The 27,661-nt window shown below is 52.6% G+C and overlaps 3 protein-coding genes across 5 annotated transcripts in view; 1 reads left to right on the top strand and 2 right to left on the bottom strand.

Moving 5' to 3' along the window:
- SMG6 (SMG6 nonsense mediated mRNA decay factor) overlaps positions 1-18,445 on the bottom strand; it is a 107,987-nt gene extending 89,542 nt beyond the window's left edge. For both annotated transcript variants that reach the window (XM_080357239.1, XM_080357240.1), the window contains exons 1-8: positions 18,347-18,445; positions 15,501-17,259; positions 13,798-13,990; positions 12,980-13,090; positions 12,146-12,252; positions 10,922-11,000; positions 9,862-9,972; positions 9,008-9,220 (exon numbers count right to left, since the gene is read on the bottom strand). In XM_080357239.1, the coding sequence (XP_080213365.1) occupies positions 9,008-9,220; positions 9,862-9,972; positions 10,922-11,000; positions 12,146-12,252; positions 12,980-13,090; positions 13,798-13,990; positions 15,501-17,259; positions 18,347-18,440 (2,667 nt within the window). In that variant the 5' untranslated portion in view covers positions 18,441-18,445. The remainder of the gene's footprint in view (positions 1-9,007; positions 9,221-9,861; positions 9,973-10,921; positions 11,001-12,145; positions 12,253-12,979; positions 13,091-13,797; positions 13,991-15,500; positions 17,260-18,346) is intronic.
- Positions 18,446-18,543: 98 nt separating this feature from the next.
- Positions 18,544-20,643, top strand: SRR (serine racemase; the record flags this gene model as incomplete). The annotated part of the gene is made up of 7 exons (XM_080357244.1): positions 18,544-18,702; positions 18,910-19,045; positions 19,248-19,351; positions 19,430-19,549; positions 19,637-19,711; positions 19,872-20,081; positions 20,365-20,643. The coding sequence occupies 7 exons, from the start codon at positions 18,544-18,546 to the stop codon at positions 20,560-20,562; spliced, it is 1,002 nt and encodes a 333-aa protein (XP_080213370.1). The 3' UTR covers positions 20,563-20,643.
- TSR1 (TSR1 ribosome maturation factor) lies at positions 18,926-27,548 on the bottom strand. Of its 2 annotated transcripts, XR_013923104.1 has the most exons (16): positions 27,435-27,548; positions 27,254-27,357; positions 26,529-26,745; positions 26,315-26,449; positions 25,355-25,776; positions 24,915-25,074; positions 24,421-24,587; positions 23,933-24,132; positions 23,363-23,525; positions 23,025-23,135; positions 22,552-22,684; positions 22,044-22,160; positions 21,631-21,771; positions 21,437-21,511; positions 21,035-21,343; positions 18,926-18,939 (listed from the first exon to the last, which is right to left on the bottom strand). XR_013923104.1 is itself a non-coding variant. In XM_080357241.1 (15 exons), exons 1-15 carry the CDS (start codon positions 27,532-27,534, stop codon positions 21,165-21,167), a joined length of 2,424 nt encoding a protein of 807 aa, XP_080213367.1. In that variant the 5' UTR covers positions 27,535-27,548; the 3' UTR covers positions 20,824-21,164. The 2 variants fall into 2 exon arrangements, 1 of the variants encoding a protein (XP_080213367.1); XM_080357241.1 differs by lacking the exon at positions 18,926-18,939 and having other exon boundaries at positions 20,824-21,343.
- Between the last annotated feature and the right edge of the window lie 113 nt (positions 27,549-27,661).

Below are 27,661 nucleotides of genomic sequence, written 5' to 3'. Positions count from 1 at the left end.
GATTAATTTCTATAACGTTAGAAGCAATTCCAGTAAGAGTCCTGAATACTCAGGATCAGGCGCTGCACAAATGTCAAATCCAATCTGCTATGACAGGGAATAAAGAGGGAACCCTGATGTACCGTGGCCTTGAGGCATGCAAAATTAATTTACAGGTAAAGAGACTTTGAGACACTCATGCAGCTTCCTCATCTTTTGCAGGGCAGCAGCTCCACGACACATCTCATGGTTGTAAGAGTTACAAGTCAGCAATCCAGCAAGAGAAAAAGAGGCATTTAGGAAGCAACTCAGCAAAACCAACGAGCTTTTGATTTTTTCCTTCATCACTGCAGGGAGCAGGTGAGATGAGACACACAAGCAAGAATATAGTGCACTTTGATAACGTAAAAATCAAGCAGTAGTAACTTGACTGGCTCCAGAACAAATATCTGACCTATAAATAAATTCAGCGTTATTTAACAACAAATTTACCAGCAGAAGTTTTAATTTAATGAAAACGGGTCGAATAGAATATTTATGTGCATGTTATTTCCTTTCCAACCAAAACTGCATCTAAGTTTGGTTTCTATGAATTAGTAATACGCAACATTCTTGAAAAATATATTAGCATTAAAGAGATTAAAAACTGATTCAGTAAGCCCTGAAAAAGCAGGGGTCTTCGGGGGCCCTCACTGAACTGGATGGAAAGAGGTTGGTAGAGACTCACTGGCAATGCTTTTCATCAACAGACTGAAAGGAAATTCTGCTGTCAAACTGCCTGTAACACGAAGGCAAAAGGAGCAGTAACGATGGCTGCAGCCACAAGGTTATTATAATCGCTTCAAAATCTGCGATTTTCCAGCATCAAATGTCATGTTGTACCTCTGGGATTATGTCAAATTAAATCTGCAGGAGACTGTGCCCAAAGTAGCTTCTCCAGAGAGGCTCTAGGGACTACAGTGGTTAAATTCCAATGAGAAGTCCAGTAAAAAGGGTTAATACGTCCCTTAGACATACGAGCAGAGCACTGGACAGCACATTTACAACTATAGACGGCAGCGGCGAGGCTGACACTGAAATACTGCACCCAGTTCTAGTGCCTTTATTTCAAAAAGGATGCTGAAAAACTGGCAAGGATCAAAAATAAAACAGCCATAAAAGTGATTAGAAGGCTAGAAATGATGTCTTACAGTGAAAAACTTAAAACAGCTCAATCTGTTTAGTGTATCAAAAAAGGCTGGGAGGCGATTTGATAGCAGGGTGTGAAGTGCCTCCGTGGTACTTAAGGGCTCTTTACACAGAATAGCAAAGCACAAGAACAAACTGGAAACGTTCACTCTGGAAACAAGGTGTAAGCGTTTCAGAACCAGCGCAATTATCACTGGAATGAACTCCCCAGGAAAAGGGTGGATTCTCAAGGCTGGATGTCTTTCTGGAAGTTCAGCTTTAGCCAAACACAAGTTATTTGGCTTCATACAGGAGTAGCAGGGTGAAATTTAAGGACCTGCGATATACAGGAGATCAGACTAGATGATCTAATGGTCCCTGCTGGCTATAAACTCTATGAATCTACGCAAACATGCCAGAGAGTCCTCAGCTGAGATATCAAGTTAACTTTCAACACAAAACTTTGTACAAATTGGCTCTGGTGCTGCAGGTCATTTAGGATACAAGCTCAGCTCTTCCAGGCTGCAGCTGGTTAAGCGCAGAACAGGAGATGACCCAGGCAGAGCCTCTCTCCGGACAGCAGGTAAGCAGGAGGCCACATGCTGAAGCAGCCACAATCAGCTAAAAAACCCAGCTTAAACACATACCGCTTGCCAGGAGACAGCAGCCCCTTCCTGTGACAAAAAAATGACACTGAGCAACGTGTGATGAGCTCTGGTCACAAGAGATCTCCTGTTAATGTAGCTCAGGGTGTTGTCAGCCTTCTTCACTACTCCAGAGAACATTATTTGTGGGGTTGAAGCACAAAGGAGAGAGATAATACGAGAAATTAAGGAAGGTGAAGACTGAAGAGTTCTAACCCTGAAAGGCTCGGGATGGAGTTAGGCCAGCAGAGAAGACATTTGGACGACAGGCTGAGCAAAGTCAGAGCCTTCCAGAAGGATGACAGCATTATCGCACGCAACCTTCGCTCTCCCGGCTGGGCTAACGGCGGCCGCTCCCAGGCAGCCCGTGCCCAAAGCTCCTACAACTTGGAGGTAATTCTGCACCTTGTTGCATCCCTGGAGCAGTACTGGAGCCTTCGCTCCTACCTGGGCAGCACAACCCAGGGTGTGAAGGTATATCCGTCTGCACTGTGAATCACGCAGCAAAGAAATCTGCTTGGGAGGAAGAGTAGAGCCAAGGACAGAGGAAATGACACAGATTCCAGCAGGTTCCACTCCCTGATCCTCCGGAAGGAAGTTTCTTTCCTAATACCCACCTCCACAGTGGATGCGAAGCCTGTCTGGAAATGCCTCATTCAATATCGAAGCGAAACAAACATTCCCCGTGGCAGAATTAAGAGGTTTGGCTGCAGAATATGAGGTGCCCATCCCAAAAAAAAAAGCGTACAGCAGACAGCAGAAAACGTTGGCCTGAGTCAGCTTCGGACAAAGATCAAGGTTAGACTAACAAAAGACAAATCACCGCTCTGGGAAATTTCCCAACCCTGCTATTAGGCATTTTACTTCCTTTACCTGTATTGCCAATTCTGGCAATATTCTCATCCAAAGTGCAAACTCTCCCTCCCAACATCACCCCGCAGCACCAAACCCGCCACCACGAGCAAGGCCTGATGTGCAGCAGCAGGAGGGGGTTTGGTTACACACAAATCCCCGGCTGATCAGCACCAGCAGGAGAGGAAATGAGGAAAGAGTGACTGACAGGGAAAGGCGGTTTCTGGATGACTGTACTTGGGTTTAGAGTATGAGAAGCTTGTTGAAACTTGAAGTGTCGCCCCCTGACCGCAGCCTCTCTGAGCAGTGGGATACAGCAGAGCCCCTCGCACAGGCACAAGCCACTGATGTCCTTGTACTGCTCCCACCTCTGATCCACCTCGATACTTCTACACACGTTAATTAGCACCAGATGCCTGTTACCGGAAGGAGAACATGTCAGTGTCTCTTCCATTCAAGTAATATTAGTTCTTGCCTTGTTCTTTACACTTAAATAAAACCACCAACATGGTCTAAAAAGAAAAGGAAAAAAGAAATATCATCACCAACTTCTGGAAACTCTTACCAATAGCTCAGCCTTCACTTTCTGGGTAGTGACAAAAGGTCAAGCTGCGCTGGAAAGCAACATGTGGTCTCTACAAGATATATGTGCACAGGCTAAATTGGTAAAACCGAGCTCTGGGAGCTTCAGCGGAGCAGCACTGAGCAACCATGGCAGATCATGAGCCCAGGCAAGGGGCAACGGCATTTCTTGTAGGATCACTAATGCAGGAACTGCAGCTGAGATTATTTTTTAGCAGCATTTAAAGTAAAAAAACCCAACGTTTATTAAAAAAAGTGCAGAGAGGGTGCACGACTGGCAGGCAAAAAAAAAATAAGCCAGTGCTAAGTTGCATGGCTGAATGTCACGTCTCAAACCCAGAGAGGCTAGGAGTGTGGTTTTAGTGTTTAACCAGTTTCAACTGCAGCCTGGCACTCTTTTACTTCCTCTGCAGAGAAGCCTTCTCACTGCTAGGGGAAAGAAACTAAACCTTACCACGTGAAACGAAACGGCTAGAGTAAAAATAAAGCCCCAAGGTGGTTTAGTGACCGAGGTCATATTAGGAGGCAGAGGGGCTGCAGGCTGAGGAAAGCACTGAGAAACACTCACGCTGCCAACCGAGAAAGAGATTACAGAAAACGAGGCAGGGCAGAGAATGAGCGCGAGCCCAGCAGTGAAGAGGCTGAGAAACCTCTTTCGCACGGCATCAGCTCCCCTGTGCTCAAAACAGTTTGTAAACCGTTTCCTAAACACAAAGGGAAAAAACCCGAGACCTAGTCCTGACCTCCACAAATGAGTAACCAAACCTGATGGGTTCCTGCGAGCTCGCGGGGTGAGGAAAGGAGGCAGGACAGAGGGAACTGCAGGTTTCTCCCTCTCAGGTCCTGCTTTGGGCACACAAATTCAGGATGCAACATCTCTTGCTGCTTTTCCAGGTGGGTGGTGGATAAAGGATGGAAGTAAGGAGAGACAGCTGATCGCTGGTGCCATTCCCACCCCCGAGAGCTTCTCTGCCTGCTTTGTGCTGCACGGAGGCTCAGCAGAGGCTCGCAGCGCTGCAGAGGTGTGGACACCAGGACAGACCAAAATACAACAGACCACAGATGGGGTCACTCATGTCATGTACAAGGGAGCACCTACCCGTAGCAAGAGACAAACCTCCCAACTTAACACAAGGCGCAGATGGCAGCCTGACCCGAGGCCTTTCTGTAAGACCTTGTGTATATCCTGCTACCAGCTCATGCACTGAGATGACCAGAAGGAACATTCCCCCGTGTGTCTCCTTCCTTTGGGGACACACCTATGCCGCTGCTCTGGTGCAGCTCAGATGTTTAACAGGTGTGAGAAATGGTTTCAGTAGAAATAACTGCTGGGCATCTCCGGGAGCTGCTGGTCTGGTGGTTTCCATCCCCTCCATTCTTTGCACAGACACAGTGTTGGGTAAAAAACCCCTGAAAGCAGGCAAGAGCCAGCAGTGGGTTTTGGGGCATCATGCACACCCCACAGGGTCACTCTTTTGGGGGGATATCTCCCAGCAGCAGGGGGAACACAGGCGCACCTGCACTTTCACACTGCCCATCTAAACCAGAGGCACAGCCCCAGTCACCTGGATTTACCTTCCAGATCAGAGGCTCCTAAAAAAGGACCATTCTGAGCACTCTGCCCACCTGACACTATGGAGGTAGCAAATGGGGGAGCCCAGCAGGGATTATTCAGGAGTCTGCTCAGAAAAGGTCAGTCTTTCACTATCCTGAGGAAAAGCACCCAGCCACGCTGGCAGCGCCGAGAAACGCTCCAAAGCCCAGCAGACTCAGGATAGACACTCCAGAAACAACGAGTTCCCCAAGCAGCATCTTATCCATGCACCTATATGGAAGAACAACCACCATTATAGCAATATATCGTTTCCACTGTTGCCTGTCACTTATTTCTCATCACATGTAATGGAAAAAGAGTAACAAGGTGAGAAAGGCAGCGTGAAGGGAGCTGCTCGCAGTAAACAGGGTGTATTTGCACGAGCCAAGCTGCGCCACGCTTGGAGGCGCCCGCCTCGCACCACAACAGCCTTTTAACAAACCAGAAGCTCGTAGGGACCACGGGTGGTGACATCAAGGCGACCCCAGCTCTGAACACACGTCACCAGCCCTCCCGCATGTGACCGGTCCCAGCAAAGGACGGGCTGATGGAGCAAAGTGGCCGAGAGACCCCCAGCCTGAGAAACGAGAAGGTTCCTGCAGCCGACACGCAGGGCTAAGACAAGAGATCTCGACTCCAGCCTTAGCTTTTCTAAGAGCTTTTTGGGTGGCCCTATCAAACTTTTGATGGCTCTACAAGACTGACCTCTCACGAAGAGGCTGGACTTAATTCTCTAATGATGCTGAAGTATTCAGACATCTGGAGAGAAGAATTATTCAATTACTGGTGTGGCTGTTGTGCCAAGGGAAAAGCTCTCTTCCCTCATCTTAGCTGCAGTGATGGAGTAATCTTTATTAGTGCACACACTCTGCGTGATAACACGAGGAAATATCCACTGCAGAGTGCGGGCAACAGCAACTGTGGGAACCTTAACTCAGCGCTTCCTGACAGGGGTGATTAAAATCTCAAACTCAGTGTAATATTAACACTTTCTCAAGAGGCTGACAGCACGTTTGCCCTGTTTACTTTACCAATTCACCATCTATCTGCGCAGTAAGCTGCATACGGTACTATCAGATTTAAGATCAATAGGGACCCACGGCAAGTGAAACCAGTGGCAGAGAAGACATGGTAGGGATTCAGCTCTTCAGCTCATTTTGCCCTGTCCAGCTGTTTTTAAATAAGCAACACAAGCTCATTGGTTCAGCCTCCTTTTTTTTGCATTTCTGATTGGAATCCCACACAAACTGACCCAACATCGCCAGGTCATCAGGGCACTGGCTCAGCCTGGACTCTCCTGCCATTGCACACCCAGAAACACACAAAGAAACCACAGAGAACAGCCATTCACAGAATGAAACCCCAAAAGACTACAGGCATAACGGACAAAACCTGACGCATGAAACAGGCAGGCTACAACCCAAACACTCCTTCAGCTCGCTTTGAAACTGTCCCACACGTTCGATGCCAGCAGCACCAAATCCAGATAGGGAGGAATGGGCAAAAAGGAGGAACGTGCCCCTCAGTGTGGACAGATGGTCCGTTCTTCCAGCTCCACCTTCCTAGAAAACATGATGTAGCAAACTGTGAAAGCAGCAGCTATGCCAAGCCTCTACCTAACCACAGAGTGCCAGAGCAAAGAGTCAGCACTGCGTGTCACCTCCCCTCGTCACAGCAATGGCCGCAGCGCGAGCTGGCCTTCTGCAGACTTGCCATCACACTTCACTAACTGCATCCAGTTGGCTCCTAACCCTGAAATAAAGTAATGATGTGTCTTCTTACAGAAGGAAAAATGAAGTCAGCACTGAGAGGAGATGTGTAAGCATGTGCTGAGCAGACGCGCTGCTCGCTGACAGGGACAGCGCGCGCATCAGCAGCTCCTGGGAGAGGAATTGTTCAGCATCTCCCTGCCACGTGTGCCACGTCACAGGGCTGGCACCTGACTGTCTGCACAATCAAGCAAGCACCCACTGCGGACAGAAAACATCCCAAACCAATTCATTGTCACCAATGAACAGCATCTCCACAGTAAAAACACCTTTGGCTTGGGCTGGCTTTGAAGAAAGAGCCTCTCTCCTACACCTCTGCCCTGTACGTGTCCAGCGCAGTCAGGGTCTACACTCGTGGTGGTGTTGCATCTACTTCTGAAAGCTGAACACTTTCCCATTCTACTCTTGCATTCTGTGGCCCAGAAATAGCTGCCGTAAAGACCAATACCCAAGGAGCTACCTGCAGAGCAGAGCTGTCAGTACAAACAAAAGAACACGGCTCATCTCAGTCTTTTCAAGGGCTAAAGCTGTCAAGGAAGGGACCAAGGAGGCGGTGACACAGTCTAGACTCATTTCCCCCAAATGACACGTAGGCGCTGGCACACGTCCCCTGGGAGAAGAGCTGTTCCCATCCGCCCAGCTGCAGGACATGGGGCAGAGGGGCTGCCAGGACCAGGGCTGCTGCCGGTCCCTGGCGTGGGCAGGGACCTTGCGAGGCCAAACAGTGCCACACCGTGGCAACGCACGGGCTGCTGCGCTCCTTTCCGTAGGAGAAACCACCCAGAGACATGAGTCAGAGGGTGAGAGGCTGTAGCTTCAAGCAGCAAGGAGTCCAGAGCTTCCCAAAGAGCTGCTGTCTTTATCCAGCCCAGAGCTTCACAGCACGGGAGCTCTGGCAGAGACACAGGCTTAAGGTTTTCTTGTCACCTGGTTATTTTCAGCGCAGATCCGTTTGGTGAGATGGCCATGTTACGGTCCCATCATTAATTGTGCCAACACGAGCAGAGTGCGTCACCACAGCAGTGCCCGAAACTGCACCCGCAGCTTCCCCTTTTGCCATCAAATTTCTGATTGTCTGGCCTCTCCATGATCAGAAAGCCTGTGCTTTCAACAAGCCAACATTTCAAACAGATGAAGAAATCAAGACTAATGGTAGTAATCAGACACACAATCTGTACAGGCATTGGCAGCGACCTGCACTTCAGAGAGCACAGCCCCCCAGTGAACAGACCAAGGGCCAGCTCTAGCAAACAGCACTGCACTATAATAAACAACAAGACATCACCAACCCTTACTTTGCTAAGCCGTTACACCGTCTCACATGGGAGCACTGCCAAAGAGAAACCCCTAGTGCCTCAAAAACACTCACAGCATCTTATGTCAAACCATCTTCATCAATGATTTATGGAGAGGCTAAAGCTTGGCACGCTCCTTTCAATGATGCTGAGGAAGCAAAGGTCTCCAGAAGAGAAGCTGAGGAGAGGGAAAACAACCAAGGGCAGTAACGTCTTAAAAATGCTGCAGCTGTGTGCCAGAGCTTATCTTTCAAAGCTCCAAGACTTCACCCCAGTTCCACCCAGCTGAAGTCACACACGAGTTCTAAAAGTGCAATCGTGTCTGAGCGGCTCCGGGCCCCGCAGCGTGCAGAGAAGGTCTTCCCAGCTCTGCTAAACTCACATCCTTAACAGCCATTTTAGGACAGGCAGCCCAGAGCTCCCTGGCAAGTTCTCCTGCAAGCCGCATGTGCCAAAGCAGCACAAGGATTCCTAGAGGATGAGCTCCCGACCACCACTGCCTGTGCCTGCATTCCTCTGCCTGACAAATAGAGTTCACGGGCTCCTCTCGCAAGGTACACAGCTCCAACAGACTTGGGAGACGCTGTCTTTTTTTTTTAATTTTAAATCCTTGCAAAAAAAAAAGCAACAATCTGGCCTCTCAGCAGAACAGGTAATACAAATATAACACCTATAATGGAAATTGAACACACAGTTTTCACATATCCAGTGCAAACCTCCAACCATCTGGCAATGGGACAAGTGATCCACTTCCAGAACACGCCTCCAAGCTTACAGGGTCACTGTTAACCTTGGTCTGCAGCATCTGACCTCATTTCCCACCAGCAACCTCACCCAAGTTAGAGCCCTCAGCAGAGGCATTTTACAGCTTCTTCTGCTTGTGCCTCTCCTCTTCCAGATCAGCCACGCCAGCACACGCTGCCAAGAAATGGATGGTAACAACATGCCTTAAACATGAGAGGCACGAGGTCACCAGCTCCGCAGCCTGACCCAGGCACAGCTCCCATAGGGAAAGCCAAAACACTGGAAAATTTAGCAACAGGAAAGCAAAACAGATCCAGTGTCATTCCGCTGCATTCCAAACACATGACACCAAAGCCAACTGCCGCCTCCTGCAGTACTCACGTCGCTGGGGCTGAGGTTCCCAAGACCGTTGTCCTGTTCGGAATCCCTGCCGGACTCGTGGCCCTGGGAGGAGCGGGGGTGTGAAGGATGGATCCAGATCTCCAGCCGCGTGGCATCATCTCCAACTTGTCGCAATGTGGGTTTCTTGCCCTTCCCCCGGCGGCTGGGGCTCAGATCCAGCACCTGATGTTTTCTCTGCTCCATCTGCTCAGCCTGGGGAAACAGGACAGATTCAGATCACCCAGGGATCAGAGTTCAGGAAAAGTATAATCAATCACATGGAGAAATTAGCCCTTCCCCTTGCTTCAGAATCACAGTAACTCACTGACAGGTCCAGAACTTAGTTTCTGATGCTATAGGACAGTGCAGGTGAGAGGTTTTCAACCCCAGCTGCCCCAGGACAGGAGCAGCTGTGTCCAGTTCTAGCAGCATGTGGCAGCCAACGTGCCGCATCTTTGATTTGAGGTGACCCTCTGGGCCACAAAGGGACTTCAGCCTCTCTTGCCCACCCCTGTGAGGTACCTACAGGATAATGCAATGATCATGCTACATGCCTAGGCCATGCTGCAAACCACAGCAACCTACAGCCCTCTCTGAGCTTAGCTGTTTTACAGTTTTTGAACCAGAAACAAGAGATTCAGCTGCCCAAACAAGCCCAAAAGGAGTCTCAGAAGAGGCAGAAAGGACACCATCATCCTAAAGACTGTGTCTCTCATCCAACTCTCAACACAGAATTTATTATAAGTAGGTAAGTGGTGACTCCAAGTCCAAAAGCCCCATCACCCTCCTCTCTGGATTCTCCCACAGCTCTCCAGTATGGAAGAACCAGCACAGGCAGCTGCTCCAAGGCTCACCTTGCGTTTCGTCTCTTCAAACAGACTCATGAGGCTCTCCTTGGCTGTGAGGATGGGGTTGCTGGCAGCCAGACTGCGCATGTAATAGTAGACAGCATCCAGTTTTCTCCTCTGCAAAAACACAACCAGACTCAGAGCTGCCACTCATTCTGGGGCATTCAAAGCCAAGCTCCCACATACTTCGCCTTCCTGTCACTCAAATATACATGGCCTCTCCCTCTACACCACCTGGGACAGACAGACAGGCTGACAAAGAGTATGAAAAGCAGGACCTTGAACTCTCCATCCACATCCACCTACAACTACCAGCACAAAGCGCAAACCCTGTGCCAGGCTTAGGGACAGTAGGTGATGCTGCAGCCTGCAGACTCACCTGCTTCAGCCCCAAAGCTGCTAGAAAAACCATCAACCCAGTAGCTCACACAAAACAGTCTCTTAGCAGACAACACGATAAAGGACAACAGCTTAAATACTGAATTCCTGATGGCTCAGGAAATAACTCTTTTCAACATTACCATAAATATGGCAACGACTCCACAGGAGTTTCACAAAGAACAGAGGTCCTAGCCTGACAGCTCCATTATCTGCTGTCACATCTTCCTTGAAGTAAGGTTTACTGCATGGCTGGAGCAGCCAGCAAAACTCAAACCTAAGAAAGTCGCATGTGGATGTCGCTTAGACCAGTGCCCATAGGTTCAGTGAAGACACGGCAAACAGGAACAGCATCCTCTTTGCAGCATGGTCTTGAGCACAGAAATCTCACGCACAACTTGAAACACAACCCACTTTTAAAACATCTGCACTCTCAGCAGCCCACTGAACAGTCTCCAAAATGCCAATAGCCTGAGGGAGTAGCGTGTACCTAACAAAGCTGCCTGGAGCCACAGCAGCTGTGATTCACACAGCACATCCTGACATAAGTCTTTTCTTTTTTTTAAAAAAAACCCAAACATCTGCGAGCACTGCCCTAAACAATGCCTTTCTCCACCAGATGGAATCTCACAGCCACCCCAGAGGCTCTCCCTGCGCTTGCGACATCCTTGCCTGATGAGCATCTTACCGTGTAGATGGCCAGAAGCGCCAGCTGGTTGTACGGGCGCCCGTTTTTGGGAGCAATTTGCTGAGCCTTCAGGTACCAGCTGAAGAAGAGAAGAACAAGAGAGAAAGAGTTACTGAAAGGACACCAGGCTGCCTTCCTTGCTGTTAAAGGTGAAAATTCCCCCTGCATCGCAGTGCTGGCAGTCCTGCAGGGGACAGGCCCTTTGCACAAGTGCCCTCTGCCTGCAAGAGCCTGCACAGGCAGCGAGGCTGCACCAGCCTGGGGAGGCACAGCATGAGAGGGGGGGCACATACAGCTGCAGAAATAAACATCCTTGGCTCTGCCTGAAGATGAATGTTTAGCCAGATCCAGCCAGCGCTGTGCCCCTGCAGGAAACATTTCTCCCTCAGTCGCCTTTTTAGCTCCATGGCAGCTGGGGCCAAACTTTTTGCTTAGCTCATTCTAGGCACATGGTTTAGTGCTAGAGTTAGGTTATGGTTGGACTCAATGATCCTGAGGGTCTCTTCCAACTTAAATGACTCTATGATTCTATTTCCAACTTTTTCAAGATACTTAATCATCACAGAAGCAGAGGCATCCATCCAGTGGCAGTCTGTTCACCCCTCCATTCTCCTATTTTCCCTCCACTGTGTTATTAGCTCTCTGGCTTATATCAAGCCACACAGATCCCTCAACACTGTTCAGGTACATCATGAACCTGCTATGTTTCCAGCAGTCCCCTCAAGATATCACTGTACTCCTCGATGCCCACGGACCCCAAAAGCATCAGCTTTCCCTGCCCTTTCTCCTGAACTCTCCAGGTTTCAGGGCTCCGTTCCCTACACTGGGCTCACTTGCCCCCACTTCATCAGTCTTCGCTCCAGAAAAAAAAAAAAAATCAGAAAAACAAGAGTGACAAGAAACAAATGCAGTAATTCCTGATGCAGTTGGAACATATGGACACATGGGAACCTTTCCTAGCTGGAAAGCTACCAGAAAATACGAGCCATTCTGCCAGCCTCAACAGCACAAACCCTCCCAGCACGGGACAACTTCCACACTAGCTGGCTACAGGGTGACTGGATCTGCTGATTTGCTCCCTCAGACAGCAGAACAGGCCAGGATACATCCTTCAGCTTCACAGGAAAGGTTTCTTTGGCTAGGGGCAAGTTTAAGCATGAAATGAGATGCATCCCTTGTAGACAGAAGAAGAGCTGTGCTCAGGTCCCCAGTCAATAACAATACCTGCGGGCCTTTCCATAGTTTGCGGTGTCATTGGCTTGTTCTCGGTATCGGCAAATGTCCCCTTGGCAAATCATACACCTCTGAGCACTGATCAGCGCGTACTTCACCTGCAAAGAAGCATTCAGCACGTTGTGTGGGACCTGTGCGGCCCCGGCTGGCACCCTGGGAGCACCCAGGGACTGCCGAGAGCTACAAAGAGGTCACCAACACACCAAAGGTCTCACAAAAGGGCAGCAGAATGACATGACAAGGCTCCATGGCACTGGTCCAGCATTTGCACGGGCAAGCCAATCCCCTAAACACCTCCTCCTGTAAAATGACATCCCATCTCTCTCCAGATTTTCAGGCCATGACCAATTTGAAGACAGATGTTAGACAAATCCAGCTCTCTGGGAATGGAGCTGGACTAAAATATCCATTCCCAGCTGTCGCTTGCACCTGCACTCACAGCTCAGGGCAATACGCTGTCAAGTGCCACGGAGGCAGCGCAGCTGTGAGCTTTCCTCATTCATTATTCCATATTCCACGGACAGAAATAAGAGATGTTCAGTACCTAAAGCAAAGTCAGGGCACCTTGGGACACTTCTTTCCCTTAATGAGCCCTGGTCACAGAGCTGGTACAAAAAAAGTTCTTCTTTGCAAAAGAAGCTGAGAAATGTTAAAGTACCAGAGTTGGTTCAACAAGTTCTCTAACAGCTAAGAAAGATTCCCTGCAAACATAGTGACATGTGTTCCAAGTACAGCTGCCTGTCTCTTGGCAAGGGCAGCACGCTGAGTTCAGCATACTGTCTACGATTAATAGGAGGAGAAGTCTCTAGGAGGAAGCCGACCTACCATTTTCCTCAGAGGTTTGGTGCGGATAGCCATGCCATCCATGTAGTCCTCTAGCTTGAACTGGTATGACACTTGCAGCTTCTGGAGCAGCCCATCAAAAAAAGAAGTGCCCTGCAAAACACACACGTACTCAGGTGTTACATTCTTTCTGATGGCAAGCACAAAATCACCGCACCATCCCTGCCACCTGCAAGAAAGAAGGTCCCTCTCCATGAGGTTTGGGCTGTTTCTCTTCAGAAAACAACGAGGAGGTCGGGGGATCTCCAACCTCACAGCTTTTTTAAAGACTGAGCCAACAAAATCAAGACCAACCTGATTGAGGAGTCCTGCTTTGAGCAGGAGGTTGCACTAAAGCTCTCCAGCAGTCCCTTCCCACCAACCTGTTTCTACAAAACACATCCTCTCGGATCACAGACTCTCAGATCCGTCAACCTGCTTTCGACTAAGAGTAAACTGAGCTGCACAGTTTAACGGAATGACTTTTAAGCAAATTGGATAAAGATGTCACAAACCTCCAGGAATGCTTCTGTTTATTTCCACTTCAGGGCATTCATTTCATTTTAGCTTAAGTCAATTTCAAATTAAGGTAAAACACACCAAAACAAGCCTGGTTTAAATTATAACAGATGTCCACCTGGATCTACACTTGCCACAATAAATGATAATCTGTCTGAGCATTTTCCTTGCAGGAGCATGGCCCAAGGTGCAGAGATATGAGAAAGATCAAGAAGTATGTCCAGCAACACCAACCCATTCTAAACACTAACCAATTCTACCCAAAGGCTTAGTGGAGTTTGGGGATGTTTCTTTCTTCTTACCTCATCTAGAAGTTGGAGCAGTTTGTTCCGAATTTCTTGGGCATTTTCTCCTTGAGGATCCTTGAGAAGCTGCCGGAATTTCTCAATCACCTGGTAAAACGCATTCTTCCACAGCAGTTGGTCCACGTTCTGGGTATCGGAGAATTCAATATCCATCAGGATGCACCGTTCGTACAGCTGCAGCATCTCCACCCTACAACGAAACACAATCCACAGTCAACACAACAGCAACTGCCCAGCCTGATCCTGAGCTGCCAGGGGTATGTCCCAAGTCACCAGCTGCTCTTTGCCCAACAAGCACGAGATGCCAATGGTTCAGTCAGCTCGTACGCTGGGGCAAATTGATGCTTTCACATGTGTCCATCTGACCAGCAGTACTTGCTTCAAGCAGACATATCCCATCCTGTTGTCCATAGCACAAGTCCCCAAAACACAGCACAAGCCCCAAAATGAGCTCACCTGCTGAATTTGCTGCCAGTCAGCTCTGAAAATAAGTCACCAGGGAAGCCCCAGAGACAAGAAAGCCACAAGTAAACATGAAAGATGCCAAGCAGAAACACGCTGCTGCCATGTTAAAATAACTGCCCTCCAGTGCACCACTGTCACTTCCCTCTCGCTGGCTGAGGTCACCAGGCCACTTCCATGGGACGGCCGTATGTCACAGAGCGTCAGGAGAAAAACTACCCGGCACCTCAAAGGTGCCATTGCAGTTACACGGCATCAGGAACCCACGTAACGCTTCAGAAGAACAAGCTAACCGTCGCCGCCCCTGAAGCCCACAATGCAAATCAGAGAGCAGAGAAGCAAGGGCAGAAAATGAAGCAGAAGTCCCCCAGTAAATACTGAAAGCATGTGAGAGCTCTGGAACCAAGACAGACCAGCTCCAGTAAGAGCAAAAAGAATCCAAGAGCTGCAGCAGGTGCTCGTCCTGCTCCCTCGCGTCCCTGTGACGCAGGCACAGCATTCCACAACCACAACAAGCCGTGGCTTGGCTCCCAGCTCAGATAAATGATATCTTTGCCTGCAGTTTCCTTCCGATACCCACACACCACTGGCACATGACAGTCCCAGCACATCAAAAGCCAGTGAGCCACTGCCCCATCTCCAGATCTCTGAGATACAGAATCATAGAATCATTTTGGTTGGAAGAGACCCCCAAGATCATCGAGTCCAGTCATTAACCCAACATTGACACTACCCCATGCCCCTGAGAACCTCATCTCCATGTCTGTTCAATCCTTCCAGGGATGGTGACTCCACCACTGCCCTGGGCAGCCTGTTCCAGTGCCTGACAGCCCTTTCTGGGAAGAAATTGTTCCCAAGATCCAACCTCAACCTCCTCAGGTGCTAGTTGAGGCCATTTCCTCTCATCCTATCACTTGTTACTCAGGAAAAGAGCCCAACCCCCTCCATGCTCCAAGCTCCTTTCAGGCAGTTCAGAGATCAGAAGGTCTCCCCTCAGCTCCTGTTCTCCAGCTGAACCCTCCAGGTCCCTCAACCGCTCCCATCACACTTGTGCTCCAGCCCCTTCCCCAGCTCCGTTCCCTTCTCTCAACTCGCTCCAGCACCTCAAGGGCTTTCTTATTGTATACCAGTATCTCCAGCCTACCAGATGCCAAAGTAGCCTGATTTTCAGGATAGTCATTCTGATAGTTCACCCTGGAAACTGCTCGGACTCTCTCCTCTACAGCACAGCCACAAACCTGAGCTGGGCCATCTTCTCCAGCCCCTCCGGGCTGATGCGGTCTCTGGAAAGCAGATTGCTGAGCTGCTGCTCCTGATTCCCAGCCTCACGGAGGAGTTTGCTGAGCTCCTGCTGTTGCATGTTCCGCATCTGCTGCTCCATCTCAGGACTCAGAGGAGCTGGGGGCAGGGGGCCGCACAGGTACTGCCCCGCCTGGCCAGGGTACCCAGGGAAATAGGCTCCTGGATACACGCCGTTGCTTGGACCCATAGGATATGGCAGGGAGTACCCCCCGTAAGGATACTGGGGGCCCTGACCAGCAGCCCGAGGGTAATAGTAGGGGTTGTCAGAGTTTTGGAACTTATAGTAGGATGCCTGGGCCTGGCGGGCTTCCCCCCAGGAGGTGGGGCTCACTTCATCATCTGTGTCTAAGAAGTGAAGCTGAGCGGTTTGGCTCTTCAGGGCAGGTTTTTGGTCTGGGTTGTTTGGGTCCCACAGCCTGCGAGCAGTGCCACCTCGGCCCCGGCTTCGGGGGCCTTTACTGCCAGCACTGCCCAGCAGGAGCCTGGGCCCGGGGTGACCGGGTTCGGGGGAGCCGGCGGTGCTGGCAGAGAGGTCCGTGTTGGCAGGAAGGAACAGAATCCCACGGCCCCTCCCTTGGGGCTCTCTGCTCTGGCTCCTCTCCTCACAAGTCTCTGAGTCATTGCCACCAACAAACGCCTTCAGGGGCTTTTTTTTATCTGTATCTGCCAAGCTGACATCCCTGTTCATAGTCTTGCTGTCAAACGTGACTCGAAAGGGTCCCTTGACTTCCCTGCTGTTGCTGCTCCACTCGTTCTCGCTCCTAGAAGCTCGACTCTGCTCTGAACGCTTCTTCTTGTCCAAATTCCTGCTGGAGACATAGGCTTCGGCCTCATTGATTCTGTCATCATCCAAGGAGTCGGTGGAGGATGCAGAGAGCTGCTTCCTAGGACGGATTCTTTCCCTTGCGCGCTCCTGTCGCCTCTCCATCCCATCCACGAGCGAGGCTCCATCTACACTGTTGTTGCTTCCAGCTGAGCTTGTGCTGCAGGTGCGGTACCGGCTCCGGCGCTTGTCAGAGCGGGAGTAGCGTTTGGTGGAGCCTAGTTTCCCCTGTGTCACCTCATCGCTGGTTCTCCTCATCCTGTCGCTTCGCTCTGTTCGTCTTCCCTTTTCTCCCCTGGAGGTTCTGACTCCTTCCCCAGCCTGGCTGCCCTCTCTATCCTCTTTACTTGATTTGGTTTTCCTGTTGTTGTCTTTTCTGGTACCTTTCTCAGTCTCCTCATCTCTCTCAATTTTCAGCTGCTCCATTTTACTAGTGACCTCCTCAGCTGCTGACCACAGGGACAGTTCTTTAGCAGCTGAGTGCAAGCGTTTTCCAGGCTGGTAGATCTGCTGGTCCGGCTTCTTGGTTCTCCTGGTGGTCTTGGAACACCACTCATCCGCAGCAGGCTGCTTGGAGAAGTTCTCTGGGCTCTGAAGACCGCCTTTAGTCTCTGTCTCTTCATTTTCCTGCGAAGGACCGTTCTGCTTGGGGCCATCACCTTTGCTGAAATCCTCCATGACTGGAGCCCGCCCTCCGAAAGAGCCCTTGTCGCTGGCACTCTCCTCAGCTCTGCTCCACTCCTTCTCCGAGGCCTCGTGCTTTGGCGGCACAAGTTTGCTCCTCAGGCGGGAGAGGCCAGGCTTGTAAATCTCCAGGTCTGGGCGCCTGTTGTCCTTGCGATGCCTTGGCTCCTTCACTTCCTTCACGTTTTCTGAGGAAAAATAGAAAGAATAAAGTTATTCCCACCGCAAACCAACTAAGGACAAAAAGCCACGACAAACATTGAAGGAAAAACATTAAATAACAGCAAAGAGCCTAACGCCCCCAGGGCAGGTCCAAGAGAACAGACCTGAAATCCTCTGTCGAGGTTTACAGGAAATCACAGAGCAAGAGTAGGAAATGAGAAAGTACAATAATGCTGACCAAATTTTTGGCCTGATTCACTTACATCCCACAACAGTTTTGCTCAAAGGGACAGCAACCTGAGAAAGCCACAGATAAAGCACAATGCAAGACTTTAACGTGCACATGCAAGAACCAGGTGTAAAGTTTTAGCTTTACAGGTTTCAGCAGCAGCTGCAGGAGCCTTTCTGCTGCCTTCCCAAGTAGCAAGTGATAGGATAAGAGGAAATGGCCTTAAGTTGCACCAGGGGAGGTTTAGATTGGACATTAGGACAAAATTATTCCTGGAAAGGGCTGTTGGGCATTGGAACAGGCTGCCCAGGGCAGTGCGGGAGTCACCATCCCTGGAGGGGTTTAAAAGGCGTTTAGATGAGGTTCTTACAGACATGATCTAGTGCCAGATTTCGGTTAGATTATAGTTGGTCTCGATGATCCTGAGAGTCTCTTCCAACCAAAATGATTCTACATACAAAAACTCACCAGCAAGCAGAGCCCAAAGCCGGAGCCCAACGCATCGCCAAACGTTTCAGCCCAGCCAGGCCGTTACGCGCTGCGTTTCCTCAACTTTTCCCTCCCGCCGGTAACCGGCACCGGCCCCGCTCCGCACACTCGGAGCCGCCGCTCCCGGGGCCAGACCCGGCGCCGCAGGAGCTCCCGAGGGGCTCGGACCGACCCGCCCCGGGGCAGCCCGCTGCCTCCCAGCGGCCCCGCTCCCTGCGCGCCCGCGCTGGCGTTCCCTCACCGAGCGACAACCGTGTCCGGGGCGACGCGGGCCCGGCGGGGGGCGGCCCCCAGCACAGCCACCCCGGGCAGGTGCCGCTGCAGAGAAGAGGGGAGACCCAAGCAGAGGCTCCCAGCTCCCACCACCGATCCTCCGGCCCCCGCCGCCCCCTCACCTCGCCCGCCGGCAGCCGCGGCGCGGGCCTCCGCCGCCACCATGTCCCGCAGCTCGGCGGCCGAGACGCGGACGCGCTCCAGCCCGTCCGCCATCTTCCCTCCGCCGGAGGCGGGGCCGGCAGGCGGACGGCGGCCGCGCAGGGCCAAAAACACCGCGGCGCGCATGCGCGTTGCCCCCCCGCACACGGCCGAACACATGGCGGGGCTGGGTCTGGCCGATGTGCGGGCGGCGGAGCGGAGGCTGCGGGAGTGCCTGCACCGCACCCCGGTGCTCACCTGCCGCGGCATGGACCGCCTGGCCGGCCGGAGGCTGCTCTTTAAGTGCGAGCTGTTCCAAAGGACAGGCTCCTTCAAGGTGCGTGGGGGCGGTTCCAGCCCTCGGCCCGGTGTCAGCCCCCGGGCAGCCCCGGCGCGCAGATCTCTTCTTGCTGGCACCCACCAGCTTCCGAAGCTCCTGCCACCCCACACGGGGACCCCAGCGCTTCCCCGGGCACTGGGTGGGCTGGAAGGCCGGGGATTCCCCGCCTGCAGCGGCACTGAGGGGGCTGCGCTCTCCTTGCAGATCCGCGGCGCGCTGAACGCGGTCAGGAGCCTGGTTGAGGACAGTGAGTGCGCTGGACGGGACCTGCCCCGAGCTGTCGTGACACACAGCAGCGGGAATCACGGCCAGGCGCTCGCCTGCGCTGCCCAGGCAGAAGGTAACGCGTCCCCCCAGCTCCAAGCCCGGAGAGCAGCCGGGCACAGGGCTGGCAGTGGTTCCCTGGGTAGAGGCAGCACCAGGAGCCTCGTTCTGCCACCCCTGGGGATGAGCAGGGTTATCCCTCTCCTGAATACAGGCAAGGTACAACCCACTCCTGCAGCTTTCTGGCTGTTGGATTTGTCTCCTCTTCCATCACACAGGGATTCCTGCCTACGTTGTCGTGCCCCACACAGCCCCATGCTGTAAGCAAGACGCCATCCGCTCCTACGGTGCCACCCTGGTGCCCTGCGAGCCCAGTGACACAGTAAGGGACTAAGAAAGTGGCTGGGGACATGGCCCAACCAGAGTGGAGAGGTGACACCACCTGCACTCTTTCCCTTAGTCCAGAGCAGAGACAGCAGCTCGTGTCATCCAGAGTACAGGAGGAGTCCTGGTGCACCCCAACCAGGACCCAGCGGTGATTGCGGGACAGGGCACCATCGCCCTGGAGGTGTTGGAGCAGGTGAGGGAAACACACAGCCCAGGGCTCTGCACAGCAAAAAGGGGGGACAGGAGGTGCCAGGAGCACTCACGCTTCCTTTCTGCACAGGCACCCGAGGTAAACGCGGTGGTGGTTCCCGTGGGAGGCGGAGGAATGGTTGCGGGAATGGCAGTTGCCATCAAGGTAGGTGACAGCTGCGTCTCCCCATGGGAAGAGCAGGGCTCCCAGGACAGCTGTGGAAATCTTGGGGTGCCCGGGGCCTGCACGGCAGCGGCGTGGAACACTCAGCCCCTGCACACACACAATGTAGTTGCAACCGCGCGGCTCCTTCCGCTCTCTGCAGGCTCTGAGACCAGATGTGAAAGTGTTCGCTGCCGAGCCGCGCAACGCGGACGACTGTTACCAGTCCAAGGTAAGGGGGGAGCTGACCCCCAGCCTTCACCTGCCCGATACCATCGCAGATGCCGTTAAAACCAGCATCAGACCAAACACGTGGCCCATCATCAGGGATTTGGTCGATGATGTCCTGACAGTCTCAGAGGAAGAAATCAAGGTAAATGTTCCCAGCTCACTTCTCACGGTAGCTGCCAGCAGGCAGCTGCCTCCATCCCTGCCCTGCCCCTCCCCTCTCACCCCTCCGCCCTCCCAGAGCAGCACAAGCCCCTGCACCCCACTGCAGCTGCACAACACCCTGTCTCCAGCTGGAAGGGGTTGGCAGAAGTTCCACTCTCCCTTCCCAGAGCGCTGCAGGGAGACGTGCACAGGCCTTGCCCTCTGCAGCCCCAGAACAGCCTCCGCTGGCTGCTGGGGTGACAGCTGCTGCTCTGTCCCAACAGCGAGCCACGCGGCTGGTGTGGGAAAGGATGAAGCTGCTGATCGAGCCAACCGCGGGTGTGGGAGTGGCAGCTGTGCTCTCAGAGCAGTTCCAGGCAGTCCCCAGGGACGTGGAGAATGTTTGCATCGTGCTGTGCGGGGGAAACGTGGACCTGAGCTCCCTGACCTGGCTCACAGAGCTCCCTGGGAAAGCGGAATGAGAACAGAGCGATGTCTAAAGCAACGGAAACCTTGCTCTGGGTTTGCACAGTCTGGTTTGTGCGCTACTATAAAAACAGATGAACAACCCCAAGCCTTTGAAAGTTTTTGTGGAGGAATAAGGGAAGCTGGCATTGGTCTCTACAGCACTTGCTTCCAAAACAGAGTCACTACTGAGAGACCTGGAAACAAAGCACTGCTTGTTTTCCTCTCTCCAGCTGCTACTTCACTTTTCTTTCTCAGCATCAACAATAAATCCCAGCAAACTCATCCTCAAAACAGCAAAATCCCCGCACCCACCACTATGGCAGGGCACGAGGGACAGACAACAGCCCCAGAGGGGCACGGGGTTCAAAAGACAAGGGGTGCGCATAGCCTCCCCCTTTGGCCTCCACAGCCAGCCACCACCAAAACACAGGCACTTAACTGTTTCTGAAAACGTTTTCCATTAAAATAAATAGCTCTAGCTGGTACCTGAGCAGCAGCTGCTGAGACAGCCACCCCTGTACAGACCCCAGCAGTAATACGTCCAAGAGGTGAGTGCTGTCCTCACTGTGCACGAGCTGAGAACAGTGTTCTGGGAGCTAAGGCACAAACTGGATGCTCATTCCATTTCCACCTCCTGCAGCAGCAGCGTGCTCTCACTCCTCACCCATGGTACAGGCTCCGGAACATGGGGATCGTAAGTCCATTTAGGAAAAACGCGCTTGTAGAGGTTCAGCAGCACCGTGTCCTGGGACTTGAGCTGTCCATCAAAATGGCACTTCATGTGGCCATGGGTCCCTAGGCAGAGAGCACAAGAGGCCATCAGCTGTCCCTTCTGCCCTGCAGGACCATGTCCTGCTCAGCATCACAGAGAAACAGAACCAGACCTACCTAATGGCTCCTTGATGTGTCCTCTACGACCCCACTTTGTCCTCAGCTCCACTGGCTTAAACCACATCACATCCTCTGGGGGTGAAAACACGAGAGGCAGGTAAGAAAACTGATGTGGCTGTACCAACACAAACGCTCCCATGGGGCGGGAGTCCTGCTGTGTCCCCTCTTCCCACCACACAGACAGGCCATACCTCTGTTAAAGAACATGTATCGCACAACAGCTGTCTTGGCAAAGATCTTGAAAGGGTGGCCACTGAGCACCAGCCGCTTGATGACGATTCTGTCGGGGTCCACGGAAAGCAGAGAACCCGTGGCGATGAGGTCGTGCATTGCTGCAAGGCAGAGTCACTAATGCACCAGGACAAGGTGCCTCCATCACCTCCCTCAACACAACTCCCTTCCTCAAATGGTTGCAGGGCCAAAGCAACCCCATAGCAAGGACAACCAAAGGTACTAGTGATATCAGGGATGGAAATGTGTTAATCTTCTCAAACAGCACGAAGGGGACAGCTTTTTCAAGTCATACTTCCTGGATAGATATACTAAGTGGGGTATGGGAAGGGTTAGCTGATGTTTGTTTCCCAGATGCCACTTCTCAACTCACCGTTACTTCTCTGCTTAAAAAGCAGCACTGAAGCAGGAGGGAAAGTGATGGGAGCGTAAACAGTCACCACCAGGGCAGCATCTGGGCGCAGGAAACGCTCCAGCTTGTGCTTGTCAGCTAGGACAGAACAGTAACCATCAAGTTCAGGCCAAGATCAATGGTCAGAGCTCTAGGAAACACCCATGGGCCCATAGTTCCCTGGCAAACAGGCCCTGAGCTTCAGGAAAACAGTTGACAACACCTCTCCTCTGCTGGCAGAGCGTATCCAGGAGCAAAGACAATCCTCTGAGCTACCAGCTCACTGTGCAGAGCCTCCCACCGCCCTGCCTGGACCAGGGAGCCACCCTGCCCAAGCCCACCCACTCCTCACTATTTAATTTCTCCCTGGAAGCCTCAGAGCCTAGGAGTGAGTCTTCACAAGAGTCCTTCAGCCAGGTTCAGACACCACGGCTAAGACATCACAGGCTTCCTGCCCTAGAAACACCCCCAGCCCCGTTCCCTCACAAACCTGAGGTGTGCTGGGAGAACAGGGGGGATGCTCGGAAGCGCCTGAACCCACAGTGAAAGATCAGCTCCTCCTTCGCCCTCACTGGCTCGCTGTTGCTCGGGTGTCGACGCACCAGGAAATTCAACACGGACATCTGCAGGAGAGGCAGCAGTGTGAGGGGCTGATGAGCGATGGTGGATGGAGCAGAAAGCAATGGGACATTGCAGAGACGAATACCCTTGACAATGGCTTCCCAAAGGAGCGCTGTCACCAAAGCAGATATCTCACCCAGGCTCAGGCACCCAAGCCTAAACACTCCTCGCAGCTTCAGCCTGCTCTGACCAAAAGGAAGGTCCTACTTAGAAATGCAAGCAATGTGGGGAGATTTCAGCCCAAACCCTCAGCAGCCAGAGCATCTCCAACCCATTCAGCCTGAAGGAATCAGACAAGGAGCTGCACACCTACAAGATATCAGCAAGGCTGTACTTAGTCACCTTTTGCTCATGGGGAAGCAGCGAAAACAGGACTAAGGGCTTCCCTTCTTTGAAGCTCTCCATCACCGAGACAGGAACGTTGCAGATGTGAAGTGTAACGTACCAGCCAACCTGCCAAGAGAGGATCGTTTGTAAATACTTCTCTCAAAAGAGAAGCATCAGAAGTAACACATGCCAGGGTTAGAGAAGGAATCCAGGAGAACAGTATCATCTGAACTCATGGCCTCATGCCCAGAACCAGCCAGCTGATCCACCCAGCCTCCTCCCTTATAAGTCTTTCCTATTAGGAGCAAGGGAACACGGTAGGGGAAGAGATCGGCAAGAGAAAAGGGAGCTACCGAGGCTCCTTCTGTCTCCTCTTTCTCTATTTTCCGGAAGAGGTGCTTTCTGGTTCGGGAGAAGTCCTGGAACTGGAAAATCCTGGCATAATCCCTTGGGAGATTCTCTTTGGGGTCCCATGGAGAAGTCCGGAAGCTCTTCAGTCCCCTGTACTTCTGGAACCTACACAACAGATAACAGGAAAGACAAACCACTTCACCCATCGAGGTATGCGGCCAGCACCTTCTGTGGTCTGTCACCTTCAGAGAGGACAAAAGGAGCAAAGCAAAGCTTCTCAAAAAAAGATCTTAGTGCAGAGAGAACCTGAAACAGCAGCCGGGTCCCCAAACAACCTTCCTTTGCATCAGGGTTCTGCCATCCTCTTCCCTCTCCCTGCGCAGACCCATCCACTGCCCCCAACTCCTGCATCCCCTGGAAGCCTCAGAGCCTAAGGATGCGTCTTCAGAAGAATCCTTCAGCCAGGTTCAGACACCATGGCTCAGACATCACAGGCTTCCTGCCCCATCTCACTAAACCAGACAGAAGGGCACCTCCCAGCTCCTCTCCCAGCAAAGTAACCTGTTTCTTACCGGACTCTGGCAGGGACGTCACGTGGCGTGTCCACCTCATCTGGAAACATTTCATCCATTCTCTCCTGTTTGTATTTCTCCAGCATCTGCTCATCTTCCTCCATCTTCTCATCGTACTGGTCATCCCGCAAGCACTCGGAAACGGTCATGGTCTCACATTCCTCTTCTGCAGGCTCTTCCTCACCACTGCTCTCCCCCTCCTGACACACAGGACAGCACAGAGTCCATGAGCATGCATGCTGTTCATGTCCAGGCAGCACCACAAACCCTGCATGAATCGTGACCCAAGCTACACCAGAGTCCCTCATTTCAGTATCTAACAAGCCACAGAAGCAACATGATACACATGAGAAACTTAACAATGGAAACCCAGGCAAGTCCTGGCTCTGTGCTCTGCCCTTGCACAGAGCAAGCAGGAAGGACAGCATTGTCCTGGGATATGTGGTGGTGCCATGGAAATCACCTGCAAAATCAGCTCTTGGAGGTACCTGGGAAACTGCCTCTTCCATCAGGTCATCATCCATGTCATCATCTTCATCGTCGTCATCATCATCTTTCTCACTGCCCTCCTCTCCATCATCCACAATCCAGGCAGCCTGGTACTTGGAAGTGCCTTTGGGGACCTTCACCACCCTCCTGTTTGCCTTCAAAGAAGCTGTAAGATTTCCCACCAATAATTAACCAAGCAACAATTCTCCTTTCCCTCAGAAACATTTACACCAGGAGAGCCAAGATCAGCTCTAGACCAGAATTGCTGTTTCCCAGCACAGAACTTGTCAGGGCGCAGAAAAGGCAGCTGAAATGTAACTCTGCCAACTGCCAGGCAAAGCATGCAGCCTGCTAGTGAAGTGATGGGACAAGGAATGGAAGCCCTGGGCTCCCAACTACCATGTTTCTTCACAGCCATCCCAGTGACACAGGGTTTCTAACAACCCCCTTAACAGGGACAAGGAAAAGGTACAGCAGTATTGCTGCTACTCACCCTCTGCTTCTTGCAGCTCTTCTTCAGTAGGCCACGTCTGCTCCCCTTCCATAGGGTCAGGAACCACTTCTGACTGCAAAGACTCCTGCTTGTGTGGATCCACCTTCATCAGGACCTTAACATCTTCCTCCATCTCATCGGTACCGTTTACAGAGTCATCCTGAAGGGCAAGAGCAGAGCTTCCAAATGTGAATACACATAACTGAAGCTAGCAATCAGTTCGAAGTGAAACTCCCTTTGCTATCATGTTCATTACATCGTAATATAACATTTGTTACATGCTGTGGGCAAGGAACCTCAGCTCAGCACCGAATACAGCCCTGCTGGCTCTGGTACAACTCCCCCTGACCACATACACCCAGTTGTATTTTCGTGATGGAAGTTCACAAACATCATGTTCTAACAGAACCGCAAAGGCCTGACCTCCCCCACGCCCATACCTCCGTGTCCTGACTCCTCTTCTGTCCCTTAACCACGCGGGGGTTCAAAGAGAGAGGGTCAGGGGGCGCATCCACCTGGCTCATCTGGAAGTCTCCATGCCCCACGATATGCACCAGGCTGTTCACGTCAAGGGTCTGTCCCCGGACAAAGCCGGACACCTTCAAGGTCCCAACTAGGTCACTCTCCTGGCCAGGCACAAACTCGGCAGTGTAGGCAAGCAGGTGAGCCCGCCGGTCCCGAAAAGCGAGATGCCGCTGCTTCTGGGTGGCGAGGTGTCTCAGCAGCAGTGAGGATTCCTGCTCCGTGTTCAGGGGGAACAACTTGGCCTCAGGAAAGCGCTTCTCAATGGCTTTGGCAAGTTTCTTCCTGGCATCTATCCGCTTCTTCGGTGGCAAGTCGGTGCCCCCTGGGACAGCAAGAGCTACCAAGCAGCGAGTAGAACAGAGTTCAGGATGGTAAAACTTCCAACACCCCTTTTACCAAGCATCAACACAAACTCAGACATCACCAACCCAAATAACCAAAGGGATTTACACTACAGGGTACAAAGACAGCGTCACCCATTCAAAAGAACAATCAGGACAGAAAAACCTGTCTGTAGAGGTAACATTTTGAGCATAGATGACACCACAGAGATAAGGACCCAGGAACTGAACTTAGCAGGAAAGCACCTGAATTCCTGAGCTCTGCACAGCCAAATAACCGTTACAACACTGAGCACCACCGTGCACCCAAAGCACATAAACACCCCTTTTATCTCCAACACTCCCCACCAGGGCAGTAGTACAAGACAGCACAAGAATGGCATTAACCTGGCTGATCAGTGCTCAGAAACAGGCTGGTCAAAGACCTGTGATCACCTTTTAACATATGAAGCTTTTAATTACTGCAACAGCAAATCCCCATCAAGCACCCCCTCAGCCCCCACTACAAGCCCTAAATGTTTCTCACCCCCTCACCATAAGTGGGGAGCCCCTGTGCAAAGAGGCAGGAGAGGCAGTGCTCCCCTGCACTGTCCCAGCCATCCGCAGCATCCAGGATGAACAGGAGGGAGTCGGCAACCTTTGCGAGGTCCAAGACAGCGTGAAGCTCCCCTACATACAAAATACACCTGTTACCGGGGCTGGCAGGGGTACAGAGCCAAGAACCACAGCAACAACAGCATTTCCTCACCTGTCTGTGCTGTCACGAAGCGCCAGCGCTGCTTGAGTCGGGGGCAGAGGAGCGCAAAGCCACCGGCTCTCCCCTCATCCACATGGACAACAGCCGAGTCCTGGCTCTGCAGCAGGCGGAGGGTGTCGTGGGCTGCAGCCCTGCAGTGCAGCGGCACCACAACCACGAGGTGTGGGGGCCCATCCCGGCTGCCCAAGCTCCGCTTCTCCGCCAGCACCTGTGGGCACAACTGCAGAGCATGAACCCCGGCCCCGATCCAGTTCCTGTCCTGTCCCTCAGATCAACCCCAGATCCCTCAGCAGCTCAACCCAAAGCTGCTCTGTCCTGTAACACTTTGCTTGCCTGATAAGAGGAAAAAAACTCTTTTGGAAACCCCTAGGCACAATATAACAAGACTAGGCCTAACATAGGAAAACTAGGCATAACAGGAACTCAACAGAGAAACAATGGCTATGTAGAGACTGGACATGAGGCAAAGCGCAATGCCCTTGGTTTGCAAGCTGGGAAAGTGGAATGTTCTTGCTTGCCCGCAACTGAACACACCCAAGCAGCCATTCCTCTGCCCGGTGCAGCTCCCGATCCCCCCACAAAGCCCCGAACTGGCCCAGTCCCCAGGGACACCCCCACACGAGGGCCCCACCAGCCCCCTCACAATCACCCGAACCGACCCGTTTCCCGCTCCCCCTGCAACATCAGCACCGCCCCGGTTCCCGCACCGCCCTCACCGCCTCCTTGCGCTGCCGCCGGAGCTGCAGCGCCTGGTGCCGCCGGTCCACCCGGCTGAGGTCACGGAGCCGCCGGCGGGGCTGGGCCTTGACGGGGACGCGGCCTGCGGGGAGAGAGCGGTAAGGAGGGAAATCCGGCGGAGGAGCCGGCGGAGAAGGCGGCCGGTCCCGCCCGCCTCACCTCCAGCGCGGCGCTGCGAGGCCCCGCTGTGCTTCCCGCCCTTGTGCGCCTTGTTCTGCTGCTTCAGCGACCCGGGCCGGTGCGCGCCCGCAGCCACCATGCTGCCTCCTCGCCGCCTCCGCCGCGCTTCCGCTGGCGTCACTTCCGGCGCCGCGGGGCACGCCGGGAAGGCGGAGCGCAGCCCGCTGAGATGGCGGCGGGAGGGCTGGGGGTGGCGCTGAGGGGGA

The sequence above is a fragment of the Nesoenas mayeri genome (assembly GCF_963082525.1).
Source record: "Nesoenas mayeri genome assembly, chromosome: 20".
Taxonomy (NCBI): Eukaryota; Metazoa; Chordata; class Aves; order Columbiformes; family Columbidae; genus Nesoenas; species Nesoenas mayeri.
Note: the sequence above shows the minus strand (reverse complement) of the source record. Positions and strands in the feature narration are given on the sequence as shown.